At 32.3% G+C, this 24,570-nt stretch overlaps 1 protein-coding gene across 31 annotated transcripts in view; it reads right to left on the bottom strand.

Moving 5' to 3' along the window:
• ADGRL3 (adhesion G protein-coupled receptor L3) overlaps positions 1–24,570 on the bottom strand; it is a 756,105-nt gene that overhangs the window by 61,697 nt on the left and 669,838 nt on the right. For all 31 annotated transcript variants that reach the window (XM_088791158.1, XM_019743751.3, XM_074324504.2 and 28 more), the window contains 2 exons: positions 15,116–15,182; positions 13,505–13,596 (listed from right to left, as the gene is read on the bottom strand). In XM_088791158.1, the coding sequence (XP_088647284.1) occupies positions 13,505–13,596; positions 15,116–15,182 (159 nt within the window). The remainder of the gene's footprint in view (positions 1–13,504; positions 13,597–15,115; positions 15,183–24,570) is intronic.

The raw sequence follows: 24,570 nt of genomic DNA, 5'->3' as shown, positions 1-24,570 counted from the left end.
TGTAGTGGGAAAATCCAACAACCATTGGGACTCAGCCAAGAAAAAATAGATTAGGAAATTTTCAAGTATGGGCTGAGGAGTTCAAGCCACTTAACATTCCATTTTACTGTCTGCACATTTTAATTATAAATCCAATGATATAGTACATAGTCTTTTGTTTAAAGTAACTATGACTACAAGCTTTCACCACTTTTAATGTGAGGTAAAGAAAAAAAAATATTTCAAAATAATACTGTTAAAAACACTCCTAGAAAATAAGAGAATAAGAAAAGCTGAAGCCTAAAACATATTACCTTATTGTTATTTTACTTAAATGAGGTATTCCCTTAGAAATAGGGGAAACTGATATGAACTCAGAATATGTAGGTAAGTTTTTCAGTCCATTTGAGAAGTCTACAACCTTTGTGATGATTAATTTAGGATTCTGTGATCATCTATTCATTACCTTTAATCATAGAGCATTTTAGTTTCTTTTTATGAATTGGTATATATGAGTAATTAAATAGCCTGAGCTGTTATTTTTAATATTTATATATCAAGACGTATATAGCTTGGTATTTTTCTAGAATTTGGGGAGAATATGTATGTATCTAAGGCAGAGTGTAAGTAGTGTTGTCACCTATCTCAGGGACTTTTCCGCAGCTACTGGGTAGGGCTTTACTGACCAAGAAGATAATTGACCATGAGAAGATAAGAAGTAATGAATTTGGACAACAAAAATGGTTACAAGATATTCCATTTATTCTAACTTTTCTTTTTATATCTCTTAATCCAATTCAACTCTCCACTATTTCCCTTCTTCCCTAAAAAATCCACCCTATCCTTTCAACCCACAGTACAACATCAACAAATTCCCTCGTATTCTAAACTTCATCCCTGGGCATTTCTGTCACCTTCATTCTCTAAGTAAAATTCTCCTTTGCTGACAGTGCTTTCCCTGAAGATTACACAAACTCTAGTATTGGTTCTCTCACAACCTTCAAGCAGAAGTACTAATACTGAATCATAATTTACCTTCTGTCAAAAAACCAGCTTCTTTGCCATCAGATATTTGTTTCTACCCTTTATTCCTTCCTATTTTTCTTATTACTAACATCTCTAGACTTTCTGTTTATCTGTCTCTCCACTTTTCACTATACATCACCCCCTTCAAGTTCATACTTTCCTCCTTGGCCAGCCTAAATCCTATGATCTCTTATTTTTATATGTATGTTTCCCCCTTTAATGATTTGAAAAAAAAAAATCCCAACCCTAGGTATGTGAACATTGCTAGAATAATATCACACAACCATGATTACTGAAAACATTCTAAACTCCTACCAAATTTCTAATGGCAGTTAGCAATCTCTCAAGCTTATTTTATTTCCTAGGAATATGCTTTCCCATTCTCTATAAGGGATATTTCACATGTTCCTTCAATCTCAAACTTCCTTCTCATCCCAAACCCCTCACCTGAATATTGCCTCCCATTTCCTTAAAAAAATTAGAAGCAATCTGATAGTTGCAAACGCATTGGTGCACTGTCCAGACCTCACAATCCCTTGTACAGCTCCTGAAGTCATTCCTCCAGCTGCTGCATGCTTAGCTGTGAAAGGCTTGCCCCTGAAACCTACAGATGAATGTTCTTGGGTACTAGAGCTGCTCTGCCCATACAGCCAGAAGTGCTCGGGAATTCACATTCTATTCCCATCCTTGAGAAAGCCTGTAGTCAATTATAACAGGTATGGAGTTACAGGATCCTGCTCCTTTGCCTAAAGAATGGAGAGCTCTAAAGTGCAATTTATACTCCAAAACTTCCTTTGGGATCAGGGTCAGTCTGAGATGTCACACAAAATCACAACCTTACATAGCTCCTTCTGCTTACCTATCACTTCCCCTTACTTTCTTACTGATATCTTCTGAAAGCACTTCCTTAATAAATTGCAATGAACCCTTGGTTCAGAGTCAATTTTTGGGAGAACACAGCCAAGGATAGTTGCAGGAATGTTCTCATCTTTTGAACACCAAATCTATCAACTACCTTCAACAGTACTCACACACTCTGTGTTCCTTTCTATTAGAGTGAAAGAAGTGTCTGTGTTCTTATAAAACCAACATGTCCACTCATCCTGATTCTTCTCAAGAACTGTGCTGCTGCAATGATTGTTCTCTTTCCTCCTTCATAGAGAAGGAGACAGTCTCTATTGGCTCATTCTCATCAGCAAACATACTTTAGTGTTCCTTACTTTAAACAAATAAACCTTTTTCCTAGATCCCAGAGATTCTCCAAGAATCCTGTGTGTTATTTTTTACTAAAAAATGTATCAAGAGTTTTCTTACTGGTAATCCACACTTGATCACTTCACATCTTCTTAAAAGCTACTCTATTCATGCATACTTTCCCCATAACTCCACAATGCACCTGTCATTGCCAAAAGCATTGTTAATCTTTTCCATCTTATCATACTTGACTACTCAGCAATATTTTACAAGTGATTGATTACTCCCTTCTATTCTTGGCTTCCATGACATCATGTTTTTATAGTCACCTCACAGGATGTACTTTCTGAGTCACCATTATCAGAATAACATTCTTCTTGGGTGGTTTCATTCAGTAATTCACTCTAAATATTAGGAACTCTGAAATCTCTATCTCTAATCCTGACGAGACTGTTGTGACATTAAGACTCCCGACAATTAGAATTTACCAGCTTGGTTTTATAGTTCATAACTTAAAGTATTAACATAATCACAGTGTTTTAAAGATGGGGCCCTTAGTGATCATGTAATCCAATCAATATTTGGATTTAAAGCTTCATAACCACGTCTTCAAACTAAAATGATGTTTTCTGAAAAGAAAAAAAAATCATGAATAAATTTAACTTATTTATAGATGTGCAACGTGATTTGACAAAGAGTAAAGGTTAAGAAAATAGACTCTGATGGCAGAATACCTGCTGGAATCCTAGTTCTGGCACTAGCTAGCTGTTAAGGTCTTAAGGTGAGTTAATTCCCCTACTTAGAAACCTCCAACTGTTACTGCAAAGATTAAATTTACACATGTGGCTAGCTCATGGTAAAACTTCAGTAAATTCACTATTTGTCTTTTTGTTTTGCATATAATTTCAGATAGATACAACACATAAAATCTCAAGTTGATATTAGATCAAGTGTAGCTATTATAGTTGATTTAGGGGCAGAACCAAAAGTAGCTATCTTTTATTTTAGAACCTATTACTAAATTTTTACTTATAGTATGTGACTCAAACATAATATACAATATCCAACTTAGCATTATCCACAAAATTTTACTTTAATGGGGTGGCCGGTTAGCTCAGTAGGTTAGAGCGTGGTGTTGATAACACCAACGTTGCCGGTTTGATCCCTGCATGGGCCACTGTGAGCTGAGCCCTCCTCCAAAAAACAAAAAAAAAATTTTTACTTTAAATATCGCTAAGAAGTATTTGAAACTTGAGTTGATTAGGATTTGAAGGCTAAAATTCTTTCACCCCAATATTACTTATTCAAAGCTTCTCATAATAAAATTTTATAATCAGTAAGTCTGGGTCAATTTTTAGAAAAATTTATAAACATATACTGATGTATATAATGATTGTACTAAACAAAAACTTCAATTTATATTAATTTGTGTCATTTTAAATAGAGCTACGTTAGAAAAAAATGTATTTCTAGTTGGTCCTGATTACAGTAACCAAACAAGCTTTTAAAAGCTACAATATTATGATATCAATTAGATTTCATGTGTATTTCACTCAGCCTTTGGAAGTATTAGTATTTTCCATTTAAGATTTTAAAGAACTATGATCTTAAATAATCACTGGGTAAAAATTGGCTTATTTATTGAAAAAACAATCTGCCTGGAAATAATTAAAAGTCATTCAAATGCTTTTATTTATATTTAGAATCTACAGCTCCAAATCTACTCATTCCTTGTTTAAGTGTTTATGAACTGAAACTACATTAAAATAAATATGTTAAAAGTGAATGAAATTATTTTAGGATATTTGTTTCACACATAGTGTATGTGATTTAATTTTACAAGACAGAATTAGACTAGATATTGCTAAATTTATGTACCTGCTTTTGAACTTGATTCAAATGTTTAAAATCCGAGGAAAATAAATAGCAATGACCTTTTAAAAATGAACAAAAAAGACAAAAGAGAGTAAGTTTTAAAAAATTTCATCCTAAAAACATAACTATTATGATTCTTCCATTAATTATATATATACAAATGTATATGTACGTGTGTATATATATATGTGTGTGTGTGTGTGTGTGTGTGTGTGTGTATTATATATAATTAATGGAATTAATAATATATATAATGAAATAATTATATGTAATTCTTCCATTAATTTTATATATATATATATATTCAAAACACTAGAATGAGTTCTAACTCACAAGGAATTTGGAGACAAATGAATTACAGTAATTAAATGTTCTCATTTTCATTTTCATAAGACTTCATGAAATTTTCATTATGTAGCTATATCCATGGTAGCATATTCATAATAGACTTTGTTTTTTACACTTTTTCATGGGATAGAGGTATAGGATAACTCAGAAAAATTATATTCCTAGATTGTTCTGTCACTAAAATATTTATGAACATAATGTGGGGAAGCCATTTTTAAGAAACAAATTTATAAGAATACATTCATCATACTGATGTGAAAAATTCAAAATTGTTGTGGTATAATAATAAAAAAAAAAAATTTAGTCTTTGTCCCTGGTTTCTGACACAGAGCTCCTAAAACCCTTGGAATCTCCTGAATGATCACAGTGTGTTTTTTATCCTAATGAGATAATGGGGGCGGGATAAGAGGGATGGGGATGGTTGAGGGTGATGGAAAGGACTAAAGCCTCCCCAAATCCAAGACAAGATTAGAGGATTGGAATTTTCGAGATCCTTTATAATATGCTTAATGAAATTTCATAATACATAGCTTTGTATTTTATTTTCAGGAAGATAGCTAGGTAAAAAAAAATATTTCTAAGGAATCAAAGATATAATAATAGTCAAATTATTATTTCTTTAAGGATAAGCAATTCTGTCACTTGGGTAATTTTTATTCTTGATTAATTCTTGTCCAAACTGTATAACCTATTTTGTTTCTTAAATTCATGTAATTACACATAAAATTTACCTAATATGCTTAAAATATAAGTGAATTTACTTGTTAATAAAGTACTTGGACATTTGCATTTTATGGAAAGTATATAGCTTATGTGTGGCTATATCCAAGGTAGAATATATATAGTATATAATACACACACACACACACACACACACACACACTCACACACACACACAGATCTTATAAGCAGAATATTAAGTTTATAACCTGTGTGTGTGTGTGTGTGTGTGTGCGCGCGCGCATGTGTGCGTGTGTGAAAAATAGAGGATTACATTAATCTTGTAATAATGTTACATTTTTCAAGATTATATAACTTTCCATGTAGATGAATGTTTCTGCAAGCAATGAGTACTTACTGCTTATGAGTCATGATAATTTATCACATTACTTTAAAGGAAAACATCTGATGGTTAATAAGTTATGAGAACTCAGTCCTAATTTCATCACATAAAGGATGAGCTGTCTGTTCCCCTTCTTATCTAAGACCAGCCTGCACTTGTACACTAGATCCTCCTTTGTCTACTCAACTATACATACCATGAGATCTTCCCTTCTCTTGCCATCATCCACTAACTGTCCATTCTTACCAGATTAAAGGAAAAAGGCTATATTATCTCTCATGCTAATAACTAACCAATCAACAAAACAAAAACAAAACAAAATAAAAAACTCCCTTGACCCAGCATTTCCTTCCAGCTACACTCTTATTTCTACACTCTTACTTACAGAAAAAGACTTGAAAAGAGTTGTCTTTACATATGGTTTTAAATTCCTGTCTTCCTAGTTTACTTTCAACCTACCGTAATAAGGCTTCATCAACTACTCTGCCAAAACAGCTTTTGCCAAATGCACAAGGACCTCCATATTGCTAAATCCAGTGGTCAAGTCTAAGTACCCCTTTCAATTGAAATGCTTGATTCACCTAGCTTCCAAGATCTCTACCTTCCTCCTATCACACTGGCTGCTCTGTCTACATCTACTTTGCTGGTTCTGCTTTTCCAAGATCTCTGAAAGTTAGTATGATCCAAGGTTTCAGGCCCTGGTCTTCTTATTTTATGTGTAACATCAATCCCTTTATTTTACCCAGTCTCATGGTTTAAAGCAAAATCTACCCTGACCCATTCTCCCAAGAATGTAGCCAGTAACTACACTCTTCCATTTAAGGAGTAGCCTAGGAGCAGCTGTTTGTGGGAGGGGCAGGCAGAGCTTGGATATGTGGGCTGGAGTGTCCATGTCTACATGCCGGTGTTTGAGGCCCCATGTGGCACGAGATGTAACTGGGGGTAGGAAGAAAAGGAAAATAGGTACTGAGCATGGGGCCACATCCTGGCATGAAACTCTGAGGAGTCCAAAGATTCTAAATTCAATCCTGGTCTTCCAGGTGGTTGTGAAGATTTATCTGTCAGAGTAGGAGATGAGGGCATGCTTCATTTATTATTATATTTTGTACTCTTGCCCTGAGCTCTGCAAATGTTGACACTGGTCTGTTCCCTTTCACAGGGGTCTGAGCCTGTCCTCTTTGCCAGATCTGTGCTTTCCCAAACTCTCTTGTAGTGAAGGGTCATCATACGATCCAGATATGTGATGTTAGCAAGGGGCTTCTGAGAAATATTTCCCACCTTGACTATGGGGGAAAAGCCCATGAGGAAAGGCTTATGAAAAGAGGCTTCTTTTCTCCCTTCTTTCCTGCTTGTGAACACACTGGAAGGATATGACTCTAGGAGGGCGGGAGTCATCTTTGGACCTCAAGCTGACACAGTGAATGATAACAGCCAACATGCTCAGGATGATAAAAGATGGAAAGAGCTTAGTTCCTTACTGACTTCAGTGAGGTATTGAACCAACTCTGGAACCATCTGTCTCTGGATTTTATGTTCCATAAGTCATCAGTGTCATTATAATTTAGGCTACTTTATTGTTCAGCATTTGATACTTACATTAAGGGTCATTCTAACACAAACATACACTCTAATGACTAGTGGGAGAAACCATTCTGGCCGGAAAATCACTATCTCAATTTTTTGCCATAGCTGCTTACCACTTTTACTATTATTACTTTTTTTCAAATCATCTCACTTTGCTTCACGTTTTAAAAGGAAATATGTGATGGCCATAACTAAAAACAAACAACAAACAAAAAACAACCAGGATCACTCGCCATTATAGAAAATAATAAAGATATGTAAAATGAAAACACTATAGAAAATACATAAAATATAAAAACACTAAATACAAAAGTGAAATAAAATAAAATCTATACACTGATGATTCTAAAGTTAAATCTCCAACTTTCACTATTCTAACTGCCTACTCAATATTATACTTCAATGTTTAGTAAGTCTTTCAAAGTTATTTAAAAAAAAATAAATAAATCTTTTGACAAACCTCTAACGTGTTTTTTCTGCATTTTTCCACATCTCAGCAACAACATCTTACCCTTCCATTACCCAAGCCAAAAATCTTGTAATCACACTCCTCTATCTTACAGTCTATATAAAATAAATTAGCAAATTCTGTAAGTTCTATCTTTAACATGTATCAAAAATGTCTGGACTTCTCATTTATTGAATACATTAATGAATAATTAAAGGAAAAAATAAAATCCAAGTTCATAAATTAAAAATTGAATAATATATGTAAGTAATATGGAACATAAATGTTATTTAGTTACAATAGTTCTCATATTTCTGCCATTCTTATGAAAATCTGCACTTAACTATTATGGGGAAAAACATTTAAGTGCAAATTTTATAGTCTTATTAATAGTTAGTTTAGATTAATTCTGCTGTTGTATGTATGCACCATTACTTCAGAAACATTGGTTTCATAAAAAATATTCCAATTACCAAGCTTTCCCAAAGTCTGACTACAGATTTCATGTAGGATACAAGGAAATGAGTCTAAGTTACATATATGAGATGAAGGAGCTGCTAATTTTCCTGTTTTTATTATAAAGGAAAATTGTATTTCCATTAGGTAGCCATTCAGGCTTTCTCAACCTTAGACTGAAATTGATTCTTCTAAATCCAATATAAACCTAATTATCTGGGGGAAAACTAAAATTATTATTTGATCTCAAGGTATAATGCACAGCAATTCTAGTGTGCCTGTGACAGTCATCCATCATGGTGTTCTCAAATGTCATCATTCCTAGTGTATGAAGTACGTTGAATACAGTGATGCATAAAACACTTGGTTCCTAGACAGATCATGTGAGGATCTGAACGTATTTTAAAGAAAAGGCCTAAAAAAGAGGCCAACACTTTTACAGTTCAGAAAACTTAAAACTAAGTTAAAACTTAAGTTAAAACTTAAAGTTAAAAAAGCCTAAGTAGCATGATACAGTGAGATTGGCAATGATACTTACAGAATGACCAGATTTGTGAATCAGTGGCTGAAATTCATTTTCCAAAGAAGTGAGTGTTAAATACTTTTAAATGCTGAAATTGTTACCGGGCAAAGGACTAACTACTAACTTAAGAGGTCTTAACTTACTTGAAGCAAATCTAGTGGTATCATAGCAACACACAGAGCTCTAAACAGTGTTGCTGGAAATGTATTACACTTCAAATAAACCTGAATATATGATAATTTTATGGCACATTTCCAGTGATGTTTATCCACAGACCAAGGAAAGGGAAAAGGACTAGAGAAAATGATATAATAGACAAATGATACTCATTTTCAGAATATTCTTAAACATTATTTATCTTATTACAATGAATACATTAATCTATTATAGTTTCTGACTCTTTCCAAGAACTTAAGTGTTTGTGGTGTGTATGGACATTAGGAAGTATACGTGATAAAAAATGATTTGGTAAAACACATATTCAGGATAGTGTGTTGACCTAATGACCTTTTTATAGGAGAGATGGCAGTTTTTAAACACACCTCTAAATATTTAAAATCATTTGAAGTCTGTGAAATTTTCATTTGAATTTTTTAGTTTTGGTGGTGAAAGATACACAAACCATGAATAAAATTACTTGAATGGAGATATAAGCTTTTTTTTTTTTTTTTTTTTAAGTGAGCATGGACTATATTGAGCTTCCTTTTTAAAAACACAAATCACTGTTTAAAAATGTTTACATCACTAGCAAATACTTTGAAAAGAATGAGAAAGTACTAAAAATATTTTCCTCAAAACTCCTCCATAAAACTTTGAAGTAGATGAATATTTTTATTAAATACAACTCAGAACTAGATTTATTGTTCTCATAAATGCTTGAACTCATTTTAGGATATTCTCTGACTACAGTATAAAAATGATACCATTTTGAAAAGCAGGCTATAACAATATAATGTAATAACTACATTGTATTAATATAAATAATAATTACAATATGTTAATATAAAGGGGAAAAATTAAAGCATTAAAATATTCTTGTGAGATGGTTGCATTTTTCAAGATTATATCAGTTTGCTTTTCTGCCTTCAATGTTTTAGAACCCTACTATCCTTAACTCCCTAAAAGGACTAAGGTAATACTAGTCTGAAGGTAATACTAGTCTGAATGTAATCCTGACTTAATTATTTCTATGAATCTCTGGAAACAGTCCTCAAAATAAAGTTACCTTTATAGGAACAGAATAAGTTATTATGGATACTGGTAAGGTAAAACATTTTTCTATTCATTCATGAAGCTATTCAGAAGCCTTAGATTTCTTCACATATGGTAGGTCCACTCACTGAGGGCACGTCTTTTATTTTCCTAAGAACTATATAAAGAACTTGCTATTTTTTAATCAAATGAGCATTTCATTGTTAGAGCCAATTCTTTCATAATAAGTTTGGCTTTAAAAAAAAGTATTACATCATTGAATTTCTTAATGACACCATATGGTAAACAAAGCTAGTCAAATTTTAATGGGATTTTGATAACAAGTTGAGCAAATTTCATGATGAAAGCCATTGAGAGTTTACCCAGGAGAATTGCATGGTCACATTTAAACTTTTCAAGATCATGCTAGCTGATGGAAAGCAGAGGCAAGAATCAATATATGAAAAGAAGTTAGGAGACTACGACAGTGGCCCTGGAGAGGTTGATGGTGTCCTAAATGGCAGCAGTGAATAAGGGAGAAGCACACACATTTTAGGTAAAAGAGAGATCCATGAGTGAAAGATCATGTATAATAAAAGCAATACAGATTTGATAAATAAATGAATGGTTTTAGAAAAACAACGACTTCCATAAGGCCTTATATGGTGTGTTTTTTCTCTTAATAAATTGAACAAGGTGGTATGCCTTATTCACCACTTAATATAAATACAAAAAAACAAAAGGAAGAAAACATTAGTAATGTTTATGCCCTCACCCATATGCTCAAAAAAAAAAAAAAAGCCTTTTCAGATAAATGATGTTTATGGCTTTAAATAAACAGTCTCACATCACCCGTACCTTTTAAAAATACATAGTGTATAGAACCTTATTTTTCTAAATTTTTTTTAAAATGCCAGATTTTATGTTTTGTTTAATGTTCAAAATCATTATTACCTTTCTTAAATTTTTCTTCCATTATCAAGTACGAGGCCCTACTGATTTCTTTACAAGCACATCTTAAATAGTAAATGTATATTTAAATCAAATAAAATGTCCTTCAGATTCGGGAAGTTCTAAGGAATATTTTCTTGAGATTGTTTTCTTATTTTCTCTCTTCAACATTTCCCAATATCCTCCAGATGACCACCTTACTTACTGCACAGAGGAGAACAGGCAGAAATTCCTCAATTTACTGACCTACCCTGGTTGCATCAACATATGTACATCACACTTATTATTTCACCCAGTCTCAGTGGGAAAGGGCTCTCCTTCCTGGCTTCTGGTAACTCAGTGGAATGGTGTCCTTCATGAAATCCAATGGAGTGGAATTACTCTGCCTCTGTTCTGGATCTCATTCCCTACAGTTCTTCAGCTCACAACTGTAACAGTGATTCCCTTTCTTATATTTCTAACCACCTCTATATTTGCTTCTTGCCCATCAGTGTATCCATATTCATGTTTCTCCCATCTTAAAACCACCTTCTATATCACCTTTTCTAACAACTGCCCGATTTCTCTTCTTGCCCTGTTGACTTTTTTAAAAAGCACCATCAAAGGCTGTTTATATTCCCTCTGCTCATGTGATGGTTGGATATGTTTCATTATTATGCCCATTTTAAATAGAACAGGAAGGCTCAGTAAGGTTAAATTAACTTTCCAAAGGCTACAAAGCATAAAGCAGTTCAGACAGAATTCTAATCAAGATAGTCTCATTTAAGTCTTTACTTTGCAATATGAAGCTCAATGCCGTCAATGCCATTAAATGTAATAATTGGCTTTTTTGTGTTTATTTTTCTAAATAGTAATATCAGAAAGATTCAATCCTTATTATCTAAAGAAATACATAGAAATAATAGGATAACAAGTTGATCTTTAAAAATATGTGACCTTACTAAGTGCATGACATTTTTTTTCCCTGATTTTTAACCTGGTAAATTCTATTACATAATAAATATTATTCACTTCTTAATGGTAGTACTTTAAAAATATAACATAAATGATGACTAAAGTATTACGTGTGCATTATTTTATACTACAGAATAATAGATAGTACAGAATAGATACTACAGAGTAATTTATACTAAAGTGAGTAAAAGTATGATGCGATACAGGAAACATATTTTATTTAATTTACCCAAATTCAATTTCATCAGGAAGGAACAGTCCAAGAAACTAACACTACATTTTAGAAGGGCAGTCTAATTGTACATAATTCAACAATGGAATACTATTATCTCAATCAAGTAATATTAAGAAATACAAAAGACTAGTGCCTATACTAGATAATTCCAAGTTTGCTCCATTATACTATTATTTTCTAATTCTTCAGCTATCCTTTTCAACTAATTTAGACAGATAATTTCTTCAACAAAATTAACCACTTAATGTCAATACACTTTTGTCACTGAAGTCTTTAATGCATTAATTTATTCTGTAACCATTCATTGGGGATCTACCATGGGCCAGGAACCATATCAGGCACTAAATACAGAAAGATGGAAAATGGGTGACATAGCTTATCAGAGGTAGTTCAAGGAGAATATCAGTAGCACATGAAAGTCACAGGTGACTTCAGGAAACTTCTGAAAGTACATTCATTTAAATTCAAACATTTAACCAAGTTAACACATAGGCAAATTATATACAAATGCAGTTTAATATATAATGTATAAATGACTAAAGTACATCTAAACATTACTATCTTTCTCAAATGTCATAAAATCTAAAGGAACAAGGTAAACTTTTAGTTATATTGAGGAACCATATTTCTTTTCAGAAAATATAAATCAGGTGTTTTTTTTTTTTTTTCTGTGTACATAAAGGAAGTACTACCAATGTGGAAAGTAACATGAATATTTTCATTTCCCTGCATGGCTACGGTCTTCTGAGCATAGACAAGTTGTAATTTGGGTTAAAATACAAATCTGGGAAGTTAAAAGATGACTGAATGACTGAATAGATAAAGATTTCTGGAGGGACTTACCACCCAATAGGTAAACATTAACATTTACAAGGAGGGTAAAGCCTGGAGCCATATATTTATTTGGGGATGACAAAAAATGTACACAAGCAGACACTTTGGTCAACATTGCTCAAGGAGTAGTTTGCCATAATCAGAAGTGTCTGGATGCTGATGGTAACCACTTTGAGCACCTCTTAGAATTGCAGAAGTCAAACGTGACTTGTATTCCTCTTTTGTTACTGGTATATATTGAGTATTACCATTTTAATATAATTTCCTTTGTTAAAATGTGTATACATTTTTGGGGCACCCTCTGTAGTCCAAAGGATTTTACATTAGGGCCTTGATGTTTCTCTTCCTCTCTCATGAGAAGAGTAGGGCAGCTCTATAATAGATCCCATATAAATGTCCAGCTTAATAATTAGGGGCTTCCTCTCTTGGGGCATAGACTCCCTCTTCTGGTACTTGCAGATGCCACCATCTGGTTCTCTTCACATTGCTCTGAAGGGGGATATGGAATGATATTGGATGTGCTTGTTGCTCTAAGAAATAACAGTCTGCCTGGATTCAGAAACTTTGTATTAGGTTTCAGGACAACACAAATATATGTATATATTAAAAGCTTATATTGTAAATGAGAGTTTGGGGGAATAGTTTCACTGAAGACAGAGCTTCATTATATTTATTTTCAGGCAGATCAAGTAACCTTAACAGTGACTAAATGATCTTATTTATCTAAGACAACACACTGATTTTTATCATTTTGTCATAAGATTTCAATACAATTAAAAGTAAGGAGGGTTTACTGTACCAAAGTAAGGCAGCCTAAAGAAAACAAAAAGAAAAGTCACTTACTTGATATTATCAAGACAGCCCGATTCAGGTTTCAGAATGGCAGTATGATGAAACATTTTATATAAAGCAATCCCAAGGAAGATTACATTAAGCTGAAATATAAAAGGTACCGTTATGTAGCGTAACTGGAGTAGAAAAAAAGTAAGTCTATTCAATATAACGGATGAGTTGTTCTGGGAAATTAGCTCCACTACACTTTTAAAAGAATTGGATCATAAATGATTGCCTAATATTTTAGTAAAGGCAAGAAGCCAGTTTAGGGAACTGGGATAGCAATGAGGTACAAAGCACTGTTATGCCAAATACACGCAAATACTAAAATCAACATATTTTTGAATATCCAGATCAAAAGGATTATAAAATGCTGGCTACATTCTGATTTTAAAACAAACTAGGATTAAAGTAGAGGGAACCTTCAATGAAAGTGTTATATTACTAGAGCCAGAGAAAGCATATGATTTAAAACAAAACAAAACAAAAAGCTCTAGCATAAATTCCGTATATTACAAGTATGTAAACTGTATAGAAAACCACATGTTGAATTGTTGTTTATCACCAGATTTGTTTATATATGCCAGGATTTGGGATTGGAAAGTTAAATTATAAATCCCACTGATGTTCTCTAAATAACACAGGTCTACAATCCTTTATCAAAATCAAAAAGTCTGAAAAGTGAGAGTTTAAAAAAATTCAGTGGGTAGCCTAAATACCTAACGTGAACTGAACCCATTTGTGAGAACCTGATTTGAATGAACATAAGGCACTTCATGTATTTATTCGATTTGATCTTCTATTTTTTCCTGCTGAATTATTACTCTGTTTGGTTTTAGAGTCCTGCCTACTCCCTACTCTGTTGGTTGATTTGTTTGACTTGGGGAAACTACTTATTCCCCGCTAGAGATAATATATAATCTGCAGTACATGTACGATATTACCTTTCTAAACTCTAAATAATACCTGAATTCCAGAATATACCTGGCCCAAAGGATTTCAGAGAATGGATAGCAACTTTGTATTTTAAAATGATAAATATGTAAATGACACTGATATATCTAAATTAGGATAAATAACTCATATTTGAAATCAGTATGTTATGAATCTAAAAATAGAAAAAGAAAGTATGACTCCTGAATGCTTGTTTGTTTGTGCCATTCACAAATAAAATTCTTTTCAATTTTAAAGTTTTCAAGATTCATATGAAAAACAAAACTGGAAGGAACAATATGTTCTGCCAGTTTTCCAATTTCTGGTTCTATTCATAATTCAAATTATCCAAATGACAATGAATGGAAATGTACTGTTGTCAAACAAAGTCATCACTGTTCAAAAATCTACAAAACCAAATGGATTATATTGGATTGGGCTCCTCAAGAGCCAATGCATTGTATGAAGTCTTGTAAATGCATGTTTTCTTCTCCCAGTCATTTTGATTAAGTACTTTACAAATATGAAAGTAGACTACAATGAGTGTCTGATTGCTTGAGTTATGGAGGGTCAAATAAGTACATGCTTTTCCCAAATTAATCTATGTAAATTAAAGATAGTCAGTACAGGGATAGAGAAAGTTTTATTTCTTGACCTGGGAAACACATAGTTAATTACAGTTCTCACCATAATTATCAAGGTCGCTGGTCCTATAAAACTCCAAATGAAGTAGGTGTCAAGTCGGAGCCAACATCTGCAGTGAAACACAAGGGAGAGAAGGCATTCAAGGACTGGGTATGGGACATACATCAAGAGTGAGCGAATGACAGAGAAGAATGTGAGCTGTAAAGCATTCTACTGGGAGACAGGAAATATTACATTGCTTGTTCATTTAAATGCTGAATTACGTGCCCAATTTCTGACAGCACTATTGATGGAGTAAGATAATTATCCCTCGAGAAAGCAGGGGAAAAAAATGGCACTGGGCCTATTTGCTAAGGCCTTTTGTCTGTCATAGGAATTTAAAAAAAAAAGAAAAGAGAGAAAGGAAAAGCCATATACACAGCCATTAAATCAAGTAGCTTTAAGCTATCCTTTTCTCTCCAATTATGGTGCTACATAACCTGTCTATCAGCTGTCAGGCAAAGTGACATTTTCCTGTCATGAAGCTCTGAGGAAATTCTGTACAAAGAAGAAATAAATTTGGTATCAGAAGATTGAAGTTTAATTAGGTTGGGCAGCCAACCTTTGAGAGTTCTTGAGTCTTAAAAAGTGCATTGTTACTGCTAGTGCTTCTGGGGTTGCAAATGATCCTTAGCATCCCATGAAGTTGATTCATGACCCAAAAGTAAATTATTAATCACTTAATTTCAGCTACATTTAATACACCCCCAATTCTTAAAGCCTCTGGGAAATTACATTTTCATTCTTCAGGATGACAGGAAGACAAAATGGAAGTGACTAGTTATGTGAAACATTAATGTAAATTTTGAACAAATTACATCTGATGTTAAAAATCATATCTTGAATTATTTGTCATTTTTTTCTATATTTGAGGCATAATTAAAAAAATAAAACATCTCCAGTTGAAACTATTCAAGAGTGGTTTGCTAAGTGGTCTAAAACTGCAAGTGCAAAGTATGGAAATATGCTGAGATTTTAATAAAAACGTTATTTAAATCTTAGGAATAATAGAATATCAGAAACGCTATGAAGAAAGGAATTTATAAATGTCCATCAATAGAGGAATTGGTAAATAAAATGTTTTCTATTCATACGATGGAATGTTATACGACAGTTAAAATGGAGGATGCAGATCTTTATATATCAGAAGGACAGATCACAATAACCAAGTTTAGTGAAAAAGCAACATGGATAATCTATACCACATACCTTTGAATTGTGTATATATACTTAAAATAATACTCACATTTTTGACACATACATACATGTATGTAATTTTGTTTTAATTGAAAAGGAAAAATAATCACCAAACTCACGTTAATGGTTGCCTCTCACATGAGAGCAGAGAGGACTAGAAGTGGACCAAAGGGTCTTTAGTCATATGTTTTATTTTAATAAGTACCAAAAGCAGTGTGCTACAATACTAATAGTTTTAACACCTGTAATTACTGTTAATAATACAGTCCTGTTCTTTTGAGTGATATAGGCCGTGGTGTTCATGTGTTTTGTTTTTTTTAACTTTTCTCTAACTTTTACATTTTAAACAAATGTTAAAAGCTAGATTGTTAAGCAAGCCCCCCCAAATTCCATGAAAAAAGTCAACTTCAAAATGATAAAATCTGACTGCCTTCTATTTAAAGAAATGTAAACTAATTTCAATAGAAGTGTATTTGTGCTCCAATAAGAAAGTGACCACAAGATCATGTTTTTTACATAGAAATATAATTTCTCTTTATTCAAAATAAACATAATAATCTTATTAGAAAAATAATACTATTACTAAAGCAATCAGTACTTAAACTGTTAGCCATTAGTTTGTTTGAGTAATTGGTTATCTTTTTGTTGTGCTGTTTTTCCAAAAATTTGGTCATGGGAAATAAGAATGTGGTGCTGCCAATAAGTAGAAACAAACGAGAGAACTTCAGGGTGAAATATAAACAGTGTCTTCATTCTGACCTTAAAGCTATGTTGGGGTGCGGTAGGGGGAGACTAAAGAAGGGTGTTACGTTCATGGGGCTCTTTAAATTCTCAACAAGGACCATCTTTTCCGTCAAGATAAGAACAGTTAAGAACAAAACATGATCATTTTCCCAAATTAGCACACACACACACACACACACACACACACACGCAAACACAAGAATGTTGCTAAAATTATAAAAATATTATACAATACTGATAATACATTTAAGAATTACTGTTAATAATACAGTCCTTTTCTTTTGTAGGTCAAACAAGTTTTTGAGAGTTAATCTGAGCACTAAAACACATTTTCAGCAAATTCTTTTAAAAGGGAAATGTGCTTTAAGAACTTCTGAAAAATGTTATTCTACAGATTTCTTTAAAAATAATTTTAATAACATTATTATAGAGTGTCTTGACCTAAGTATGGAATTTCAAAATTATAAGTAATCTCATTAAATGTTTTATTAAAACAATGTCATTGAATTTTAGCCTTACAATGCTTTACTGTTTTGAAAACAGTCTCAGCAAATGCTTTCTTTGGAAATAAATGTGCTTTTGGCAATAGTGATCTCTAAATGAGGAAGTGAAATTACTTTAGAAGTTTTTATTTTTATTCTTTAAGGAAATTCTTCAACATCTACTTGGTACAACAGATTTAAATTCCCATCAGAACTGAACAGTGAAAAAGGCAATATGAAACACTTAAATGTACTCAGTAAATCATCCCTCCATGAGACTCGCTGGGCTTGACTGTCTTCTGAAAGGCAGTGTGGCAAGGATCCCTTTTCTAATTGGATTGCCATATGGCCACACCTGCTGTTGTTTTTGGCCACATGCTGGCCTTCTCAAAGCTTTCTGTATTTCTTTTCTTTCCCATTAAACTACCTTAAAAGTTTGTATGATTCCCTCCCTGAGTTCCTCGTGCCAATGTTAAAAGAATTCACTCCGGCTTTAAGGTGGAGAAGGTGCATATTACATATGTAAAACATTGGTTGGGGTATATATTACATGCCTGGGCACATATATCTCACTTCCTAGTATTCTGTAAGCCTAGGCCATTCAGTGTCACTTGGATAAAATGCAACACTACTGGTTAAGGTAAGACTAGGCCAGATTTGTAAAACAAATATTAGAGGAACAACTTATTGCCTGAACCACAATAAAGTCCAGCTTGCAGATGGCCAGATAGACCTATTAAAGAACAGGATTTATCTGAAAATGCTTTTATCCACTAAGCAACCTTAAATTTGTGAAATAGTTAACTTTAATAGGCAATTCTCATTTAATTTTTAAGATACATCTGTTTTTTTTTTTAAATTTAATACAGTCATATATGCATAACCTATAATTTGTTTACAGTAGTACTGCAACACAAGAGATGCCTTGAAGTTGAAAAACCAAGTGCATTCTGACCACACAACATGTGTATTTGAAACAACATTGAAATATCTTACGATACCAGATACATTCTGGAAATTAAACGACCCTTGTCACATACCACGAACCCTGAGTTCTTCTTTTTTTTAATTTATATAATGCAAAGATGTCATTAATATTATTTTTGTAGCATTTTCTCAAATTATAAAAGCAATATATATTGTTATATATGATGAATTCTTACTGAATTACTACAAGTTTATTAGTTTAATACTCTATAAGAAACATTATTACACGTTAAATGATAAAGATGTTGATATCTGGATGAAATGTCAATTACTAATCCTGCAAATACCACCTTCATGTTTATTCAGAATAGAGAAAAATTAAATAATGGACCAGATTAATTTCACAAAACATGATAATAGACAACCATACTTCTAAAGTTTATTCTCTTCTACTAGTAAACTAGTTTTCACTATTTTATTATCAATAGTCATTTATGATTCTGTATTTAGAAAATGGCTTGGTCAATTGCCCCACATAATAAATGTCACCTAAAACATATGTTTTACAATGTTCTTATATACCAGTAACATGACCAGAGTGTAGTTCCTTATTCAAAGTTAGCATGTTTAATGTAGCCCTATTAAGGTACTTTGGAAAATTGTATTGTCTTACCTGTTTGAAACACTTTTATCAAAGTGACATCTGACTATTACTAGTTTTTCTGAAGTAATGCAAATTAATAATGATACTTGCTTCATTTTCTAGAGGACCCTAATCACAGAATAAACTTCCCTTGATTAAGTATTAAATATAACAAGTAAATAATTTTTGGCTACTATTAGACAATGACATTTACAAGGCTTAATTATGTAGGTTGTTTATGAGGGTTTGTAAACTACATAATCTTTTCTCTGTAACAGATGCAGAATTCTATGTTTATACTATACACACCTGGCAATATTAAGCGAGAAAAAGAAGGAATAAAGAGAATTGGGGTGAGAAAGCAGTGAAAAGGGACAGATATATACTTCAAGCATAATTATTCAATTCTAAGGCTATTGCATAATACATCTGTGAAAGGTTTTTAAAATGCCAATTTCATCACAGCACACTCAGGCATCTAATCTTGAACTACTTTGTGAACAAGTGCATGAACTGGAAAAAAAAGGTTGGCAGAGTGATGCAGAAATGGAGTGTGAACAGCAGCAGTGAAGACTAGTATTTGTGGCCCAGCTACAGTTTTGGATCCTGGAACTCAAAACTGTCTCTGATACATCAAGTATACGTTATGTTATCTTCACGTTCTTAATATGTTATTTTTTTAAAAAAATAAAAGTTTCACTATGTCTTCAGCAAAATGAATCCTCCATTTTTATGGTAGACTACAAAGGTAAGAACAGCACTATCGGTAATAATTTATTAAGACTAAATGTTGGAATCATTCCCATGTTGCTTAAATTAATAGGAGGCAGTAGCATAAGAATTATAATCACCACTCTTATAAATGGATGCTTTAAATACAATTTATTCTATAATTTAAAACAGTGATGCTAAACAAAAATATTGTAGTTCTTCATTTATATCAACCAAATAATAATAATGCCAGTAATAATAATAGTTTCAATTTAATAAATACTTACATATGCTTGACTATATATATATATATGTATATATATATATAATATATATATATAAAATATATACACAATATATATGCACACATAAGTACATACACATCTGTATATATTCATATATACCTACACAAACAAAGTTTTAAACTTTGCAATAGTCTTACAAGTTACTTATATAGAAACCCCACATAACAAATTAGAAAGTTGAAACTCAGGGAAACTAGGTGACGTGCCCCCCAGCCATGGCTAAATAGTAGTTAAGGGTGAATTTTATTCTAGTATATCTGACTCCAAAATCTCTGGGGCTACCATGTGCTTCTCAAAAAGAATAAAGATACCACTTATAAAATAAAAACTATGGTTTTTATTGATAGTTTTAAATTCTCAATGAGTGGATGAGACATTTATGTGCTGTACATAAAGGATATGTTGTTAAAACATGTCTCAAATAAAAATATTATATATTTCTAAATATAAAGTTATCTGTTAATGAGTTAGCATAATTTTTAGTATTTTTAAACAGTTTTATTGCAATTACAATTGACCCTTGAATGACACGGGAGTTGGGACACTGACCTGTGTGCAGTCAAAAATCCAGATAACTTTTGACTCCCAAAAAACTTTACTAATAGCCTACTATTGATCAGAAGCTTTAACGATAACATGACCAGTCAATTAACACATATTTTGTATGTCATATGTATTATATCCTGTATTTCTACACTAAGGTAAGCCAGAAAAAAGGAAATGTTATTAGAAAATAATACCAAAGAGAAAATACACTCACACTATTTATTTTAAAAAAAAAATTACCTATCAGTGGACTTTCCTATCAGTTCAAACCCATGTTGTTCAAGGGTCAAATTTTAAAGTTACAACTCAAAGGTTTTTAGTACTTTTAAAAGTACAGTATAGGGTATACAGTCAAAGGTATTGTAATAGCTATGTATGATGTCAGGGGTGTAGACTTGATAGGGTTATCACTTTGTGAAGGGTATAAATGTCTAGTCATTATGTTGTTTTGCACACCTGAAACTAATAACAAAATTAAATTTAATTTTAAAAAGTTGTGAAATCATCACTGTAATCTAATTTTAGCACCAAAATGAAACTGTGTACCCACCTACAGTCACTCTCTAGTCCTAGAAATTCATATAAATGGGATCATACAATGTATAATCTTCTGTGACTGGATTCTTTTATTTAACATGTCTTTAAGGCATATTCACTTTGAAGTGCATATCAATACTTCATTTTCATTTACAAATAATATTCTACCATATAGGCAGACTACATTTTGCTTATCTTTTTTATCAATTGACAGACACCTTGAGGCTAATGTAAATAAATCTACTATGAACACTTGTGTACAAGTTTTTGAATTAACATGTTTTTTATTTTTCTTGGGTAAAATACCTAGTAGTGGAATTACTGGGCCATGTGACAACTATGTTTAACATTTTGAAGATCTGTCAAACTGTTTTACAAAGTAGGTAGCCTCAAACATTTTATACAGCCACCAGCAATATAAGAAGATTCTAATTTTTCCACATCCTCATCAACACGTGTTATTATATCCTTTTTATTGTAAACTTCTAGTGGGTGAAGTTATGATATAAAGGGATCTCTAGATGTGGAAGTTATTATACTGTTTTGTTTTTGATAAAAACTCAAGTCCAACGTTCGACTTTAGGCCAATATTGAAACACATTTTGTAAATAACAAGACAGCAGTCCTTATGGTCTCTGATCTAGGTCTGGTATGTCTAACTTCTTAATACAAAAAAATTATGCTTAACCAAAAATTCTTATACATGATGATAATTTTACACCCATTCATAGGGTTCCTAGGTGCTGAAATGATAATGTAATAAGCGTGTAATCTCTAATACACATAAACTAAAACATGGTCTTGGCCTTTAATAAAATAACATATAAACACATACTTGCATTTCCCACACCTATATTGAATGGTTATCTTGATATATGTCAATAAAAAATAGTTCTTCATTACCTGTACTATTTCCAACTGGCTAAGCTAAAGTCAAAGATATCTGGTGATAATAGATTCAGTAAGGTATTTGTTTCCTATCAGTGAAATGTTACAAGTAAGACTATTTTACAATATCATATAATAATATACTTAGAGAAATATTCCAAATAAATAAATAATTTTCTAGGAGTGGGTTCTAGTGCTTGGAACTTGTAAATTGTATTAAATAAATCTGTTCATACAACTTTCAGATGACTGTCAAGTTCAATGTTCCTTGGCTAGGTTCGTTCTTGAAAAATAGTATATTCTAGTATTTTTAAAAATCAGTAATCACTTTTCTAGCCAAATCACTATGCTACTTAGATAATGATGTGAAAATAAAGAAATCTGGGAGCTTTTAACCAACAGAGGAGAGGCTACCCCTCTTAGAGCTGCTCCTAAACTGGTGAGGTGGAGAGACAGATGTGACTTAATAGACGATTTACAATAATTTTCAGTTCATAAAATTTGATTTTACTTATTTTTAGGAAGTTGGCTATGCTTTTAGTACTCAAGGATGTTCTGATCCATTACAAATATTCATGACCTACTCGATATCTTTCAGAAACCCCTTAACAATTTTTGAACCTGTATTTGAAGTCTTAGGGTTTTACTCTTTCCCAGCACCCTCTCTCTTCTTGGAACTTACATCCAATCCTTTTCCAATCAACCCATCACAGTAATCACTGCTTTTTTAGTTGTATACTTAGATTGTAAGGCAAGTGCTGTAAACTATAAATGTGATTTTCTTTTTTTTCAATAAAATTAACTTCAAATAGTTTTCCTTTTTTGGTAATATTGAGGTAATTAAAGCTTAAGTGAACTGATTAGTTTCAGGTCATGAAATCAAAGTATTTAGTACTGAATTTCCAAATCAGTTATTTGAGTTATATAAAGTCAATTCCAGACTTTATCTTCCGACACTATCATATAGATGGTATTGTTAAATGGCCATATATAACAGTATAAGTGAAACTAAGAGAAGATACACAAACAGATAAGACAGATTAAATGACTATTGTTAACAGTACAATTTAGACCTGTTGTCCATTAGCTGATAGTCATTTTTTTTAATGATTGTATTAGTCTTTTAACTGGATTTTGTAAATGTATAATTATTGTGATTAAATGTAAATTTCTCGGTTGATTCCTGAGAATAATGCCAGTATAGATAAAAATATTTCATCAAACATCAGAAAATAATAATAAGATTCTCTTGCAAGCATTGAAAAGTTATGGCAAACTAAGCAACTTCTCAAAATCACAGTATGTATGCTTTGTGTGTGAATATGTATTTTGTGCATAATTATTAATATTTAATAGCCCTAACAACATTTCATGGAAAAACACATCCTAATCCATCAGCCAGACAGAACATGAGCATAACCACTATCTGTATCTAAATAACACTTATTTAACCTACAAAAAATATTTTATCCCTTACCACTGATATGATTTTCTACTTTTTAGAAATGTAAGCTATTATTATTATTAAAGGTTTCAGAGATAAAACCTCATTGTCAGTATAAAAAATTGTAATTATATACATTAAGAGGAGAAAAAGGGGCAATATATCTATTATTTGGATTACATAATACAATATTTAATGGCTTTATATTATATGTGCTTTAAGTGGTTGAGATTGAGAAGTAAACATTTAATAATAATGAAGTTCCAAAAATAAGTGAAATAGACTTCCAAGTTATAAAAATTATTGATCTGAAGAAGAATTTACAGAAAATGGCTGGCGATACGTCTCTGAATTTTCTAATTCTAGTTTATTTTAGACTGTGGGGTATACATACTTGTATTAAAAAATTCAATATACCATATAAAAATGTAACACTGGCAGAAAAAAACAAAACACAACAAACTTGAGATAGTAGAGTTACATAAAAAAAAAAAAAAATCATGTGTTGATAAATGAGCATGGAGTGGGAAATGCCATTGGAAATAAAATAAACAGAAATTGCAACAATAAAGACAGATTTGATAATAAGGAGCAAGAAATATATGCAGACATCCTTCAAGTTCTGTAAAAATTCCTTGCTTACAATTTTCTTTGAGAAGATATCTTGATTAAACCCCTCATGGAATATGATGTGCACATTTCAGCTTCTCTAGTAAATAAAAATGACTGAATACTATTTCTTTTTTCAACACCTGCTTCCAGCACTTTTTCATGACTGGCATTCAACCAGTGTTGGCCCATGCTGCAGTCTTTCTTTAACAACTCCCCAGGGTCCATGAACCCCCGGCAGGAAGTGGCTATACTCAGTGCTCTCAGATACATTGGCAGAGTGAACCCAGGCTCAGAACTGGTATCAAATCTAAATTTGCATCAGACAACCACTCGTCCCAAGACAGTGACTCCCTGAGACTCCACTCTACCCATCTTCTGTACCAACCGAGGCTCTGTGGGCACCTGAGCCTTATCAACAGTTG

Source organism: Rhinolophus sinicus, chromosome 1, assembly GCF_057876585.1.
Source record: "Rhinolophus sinicus isolate RSI-liver-muscle chromosome 1, RSI-T2T, whole genome shotgun sequence".
Lineage (NCBI taxonomy): Eukaryota > Metazoa > Chordata > Mammalia > Chiroptera > Rhinolophidae > Rhinolophus > Rhinolophus sinicus.
Note: the sequence above shows the minus strand (reverse complement) of the source record. Positions and strands in the feature narration are given on the sequence as shown.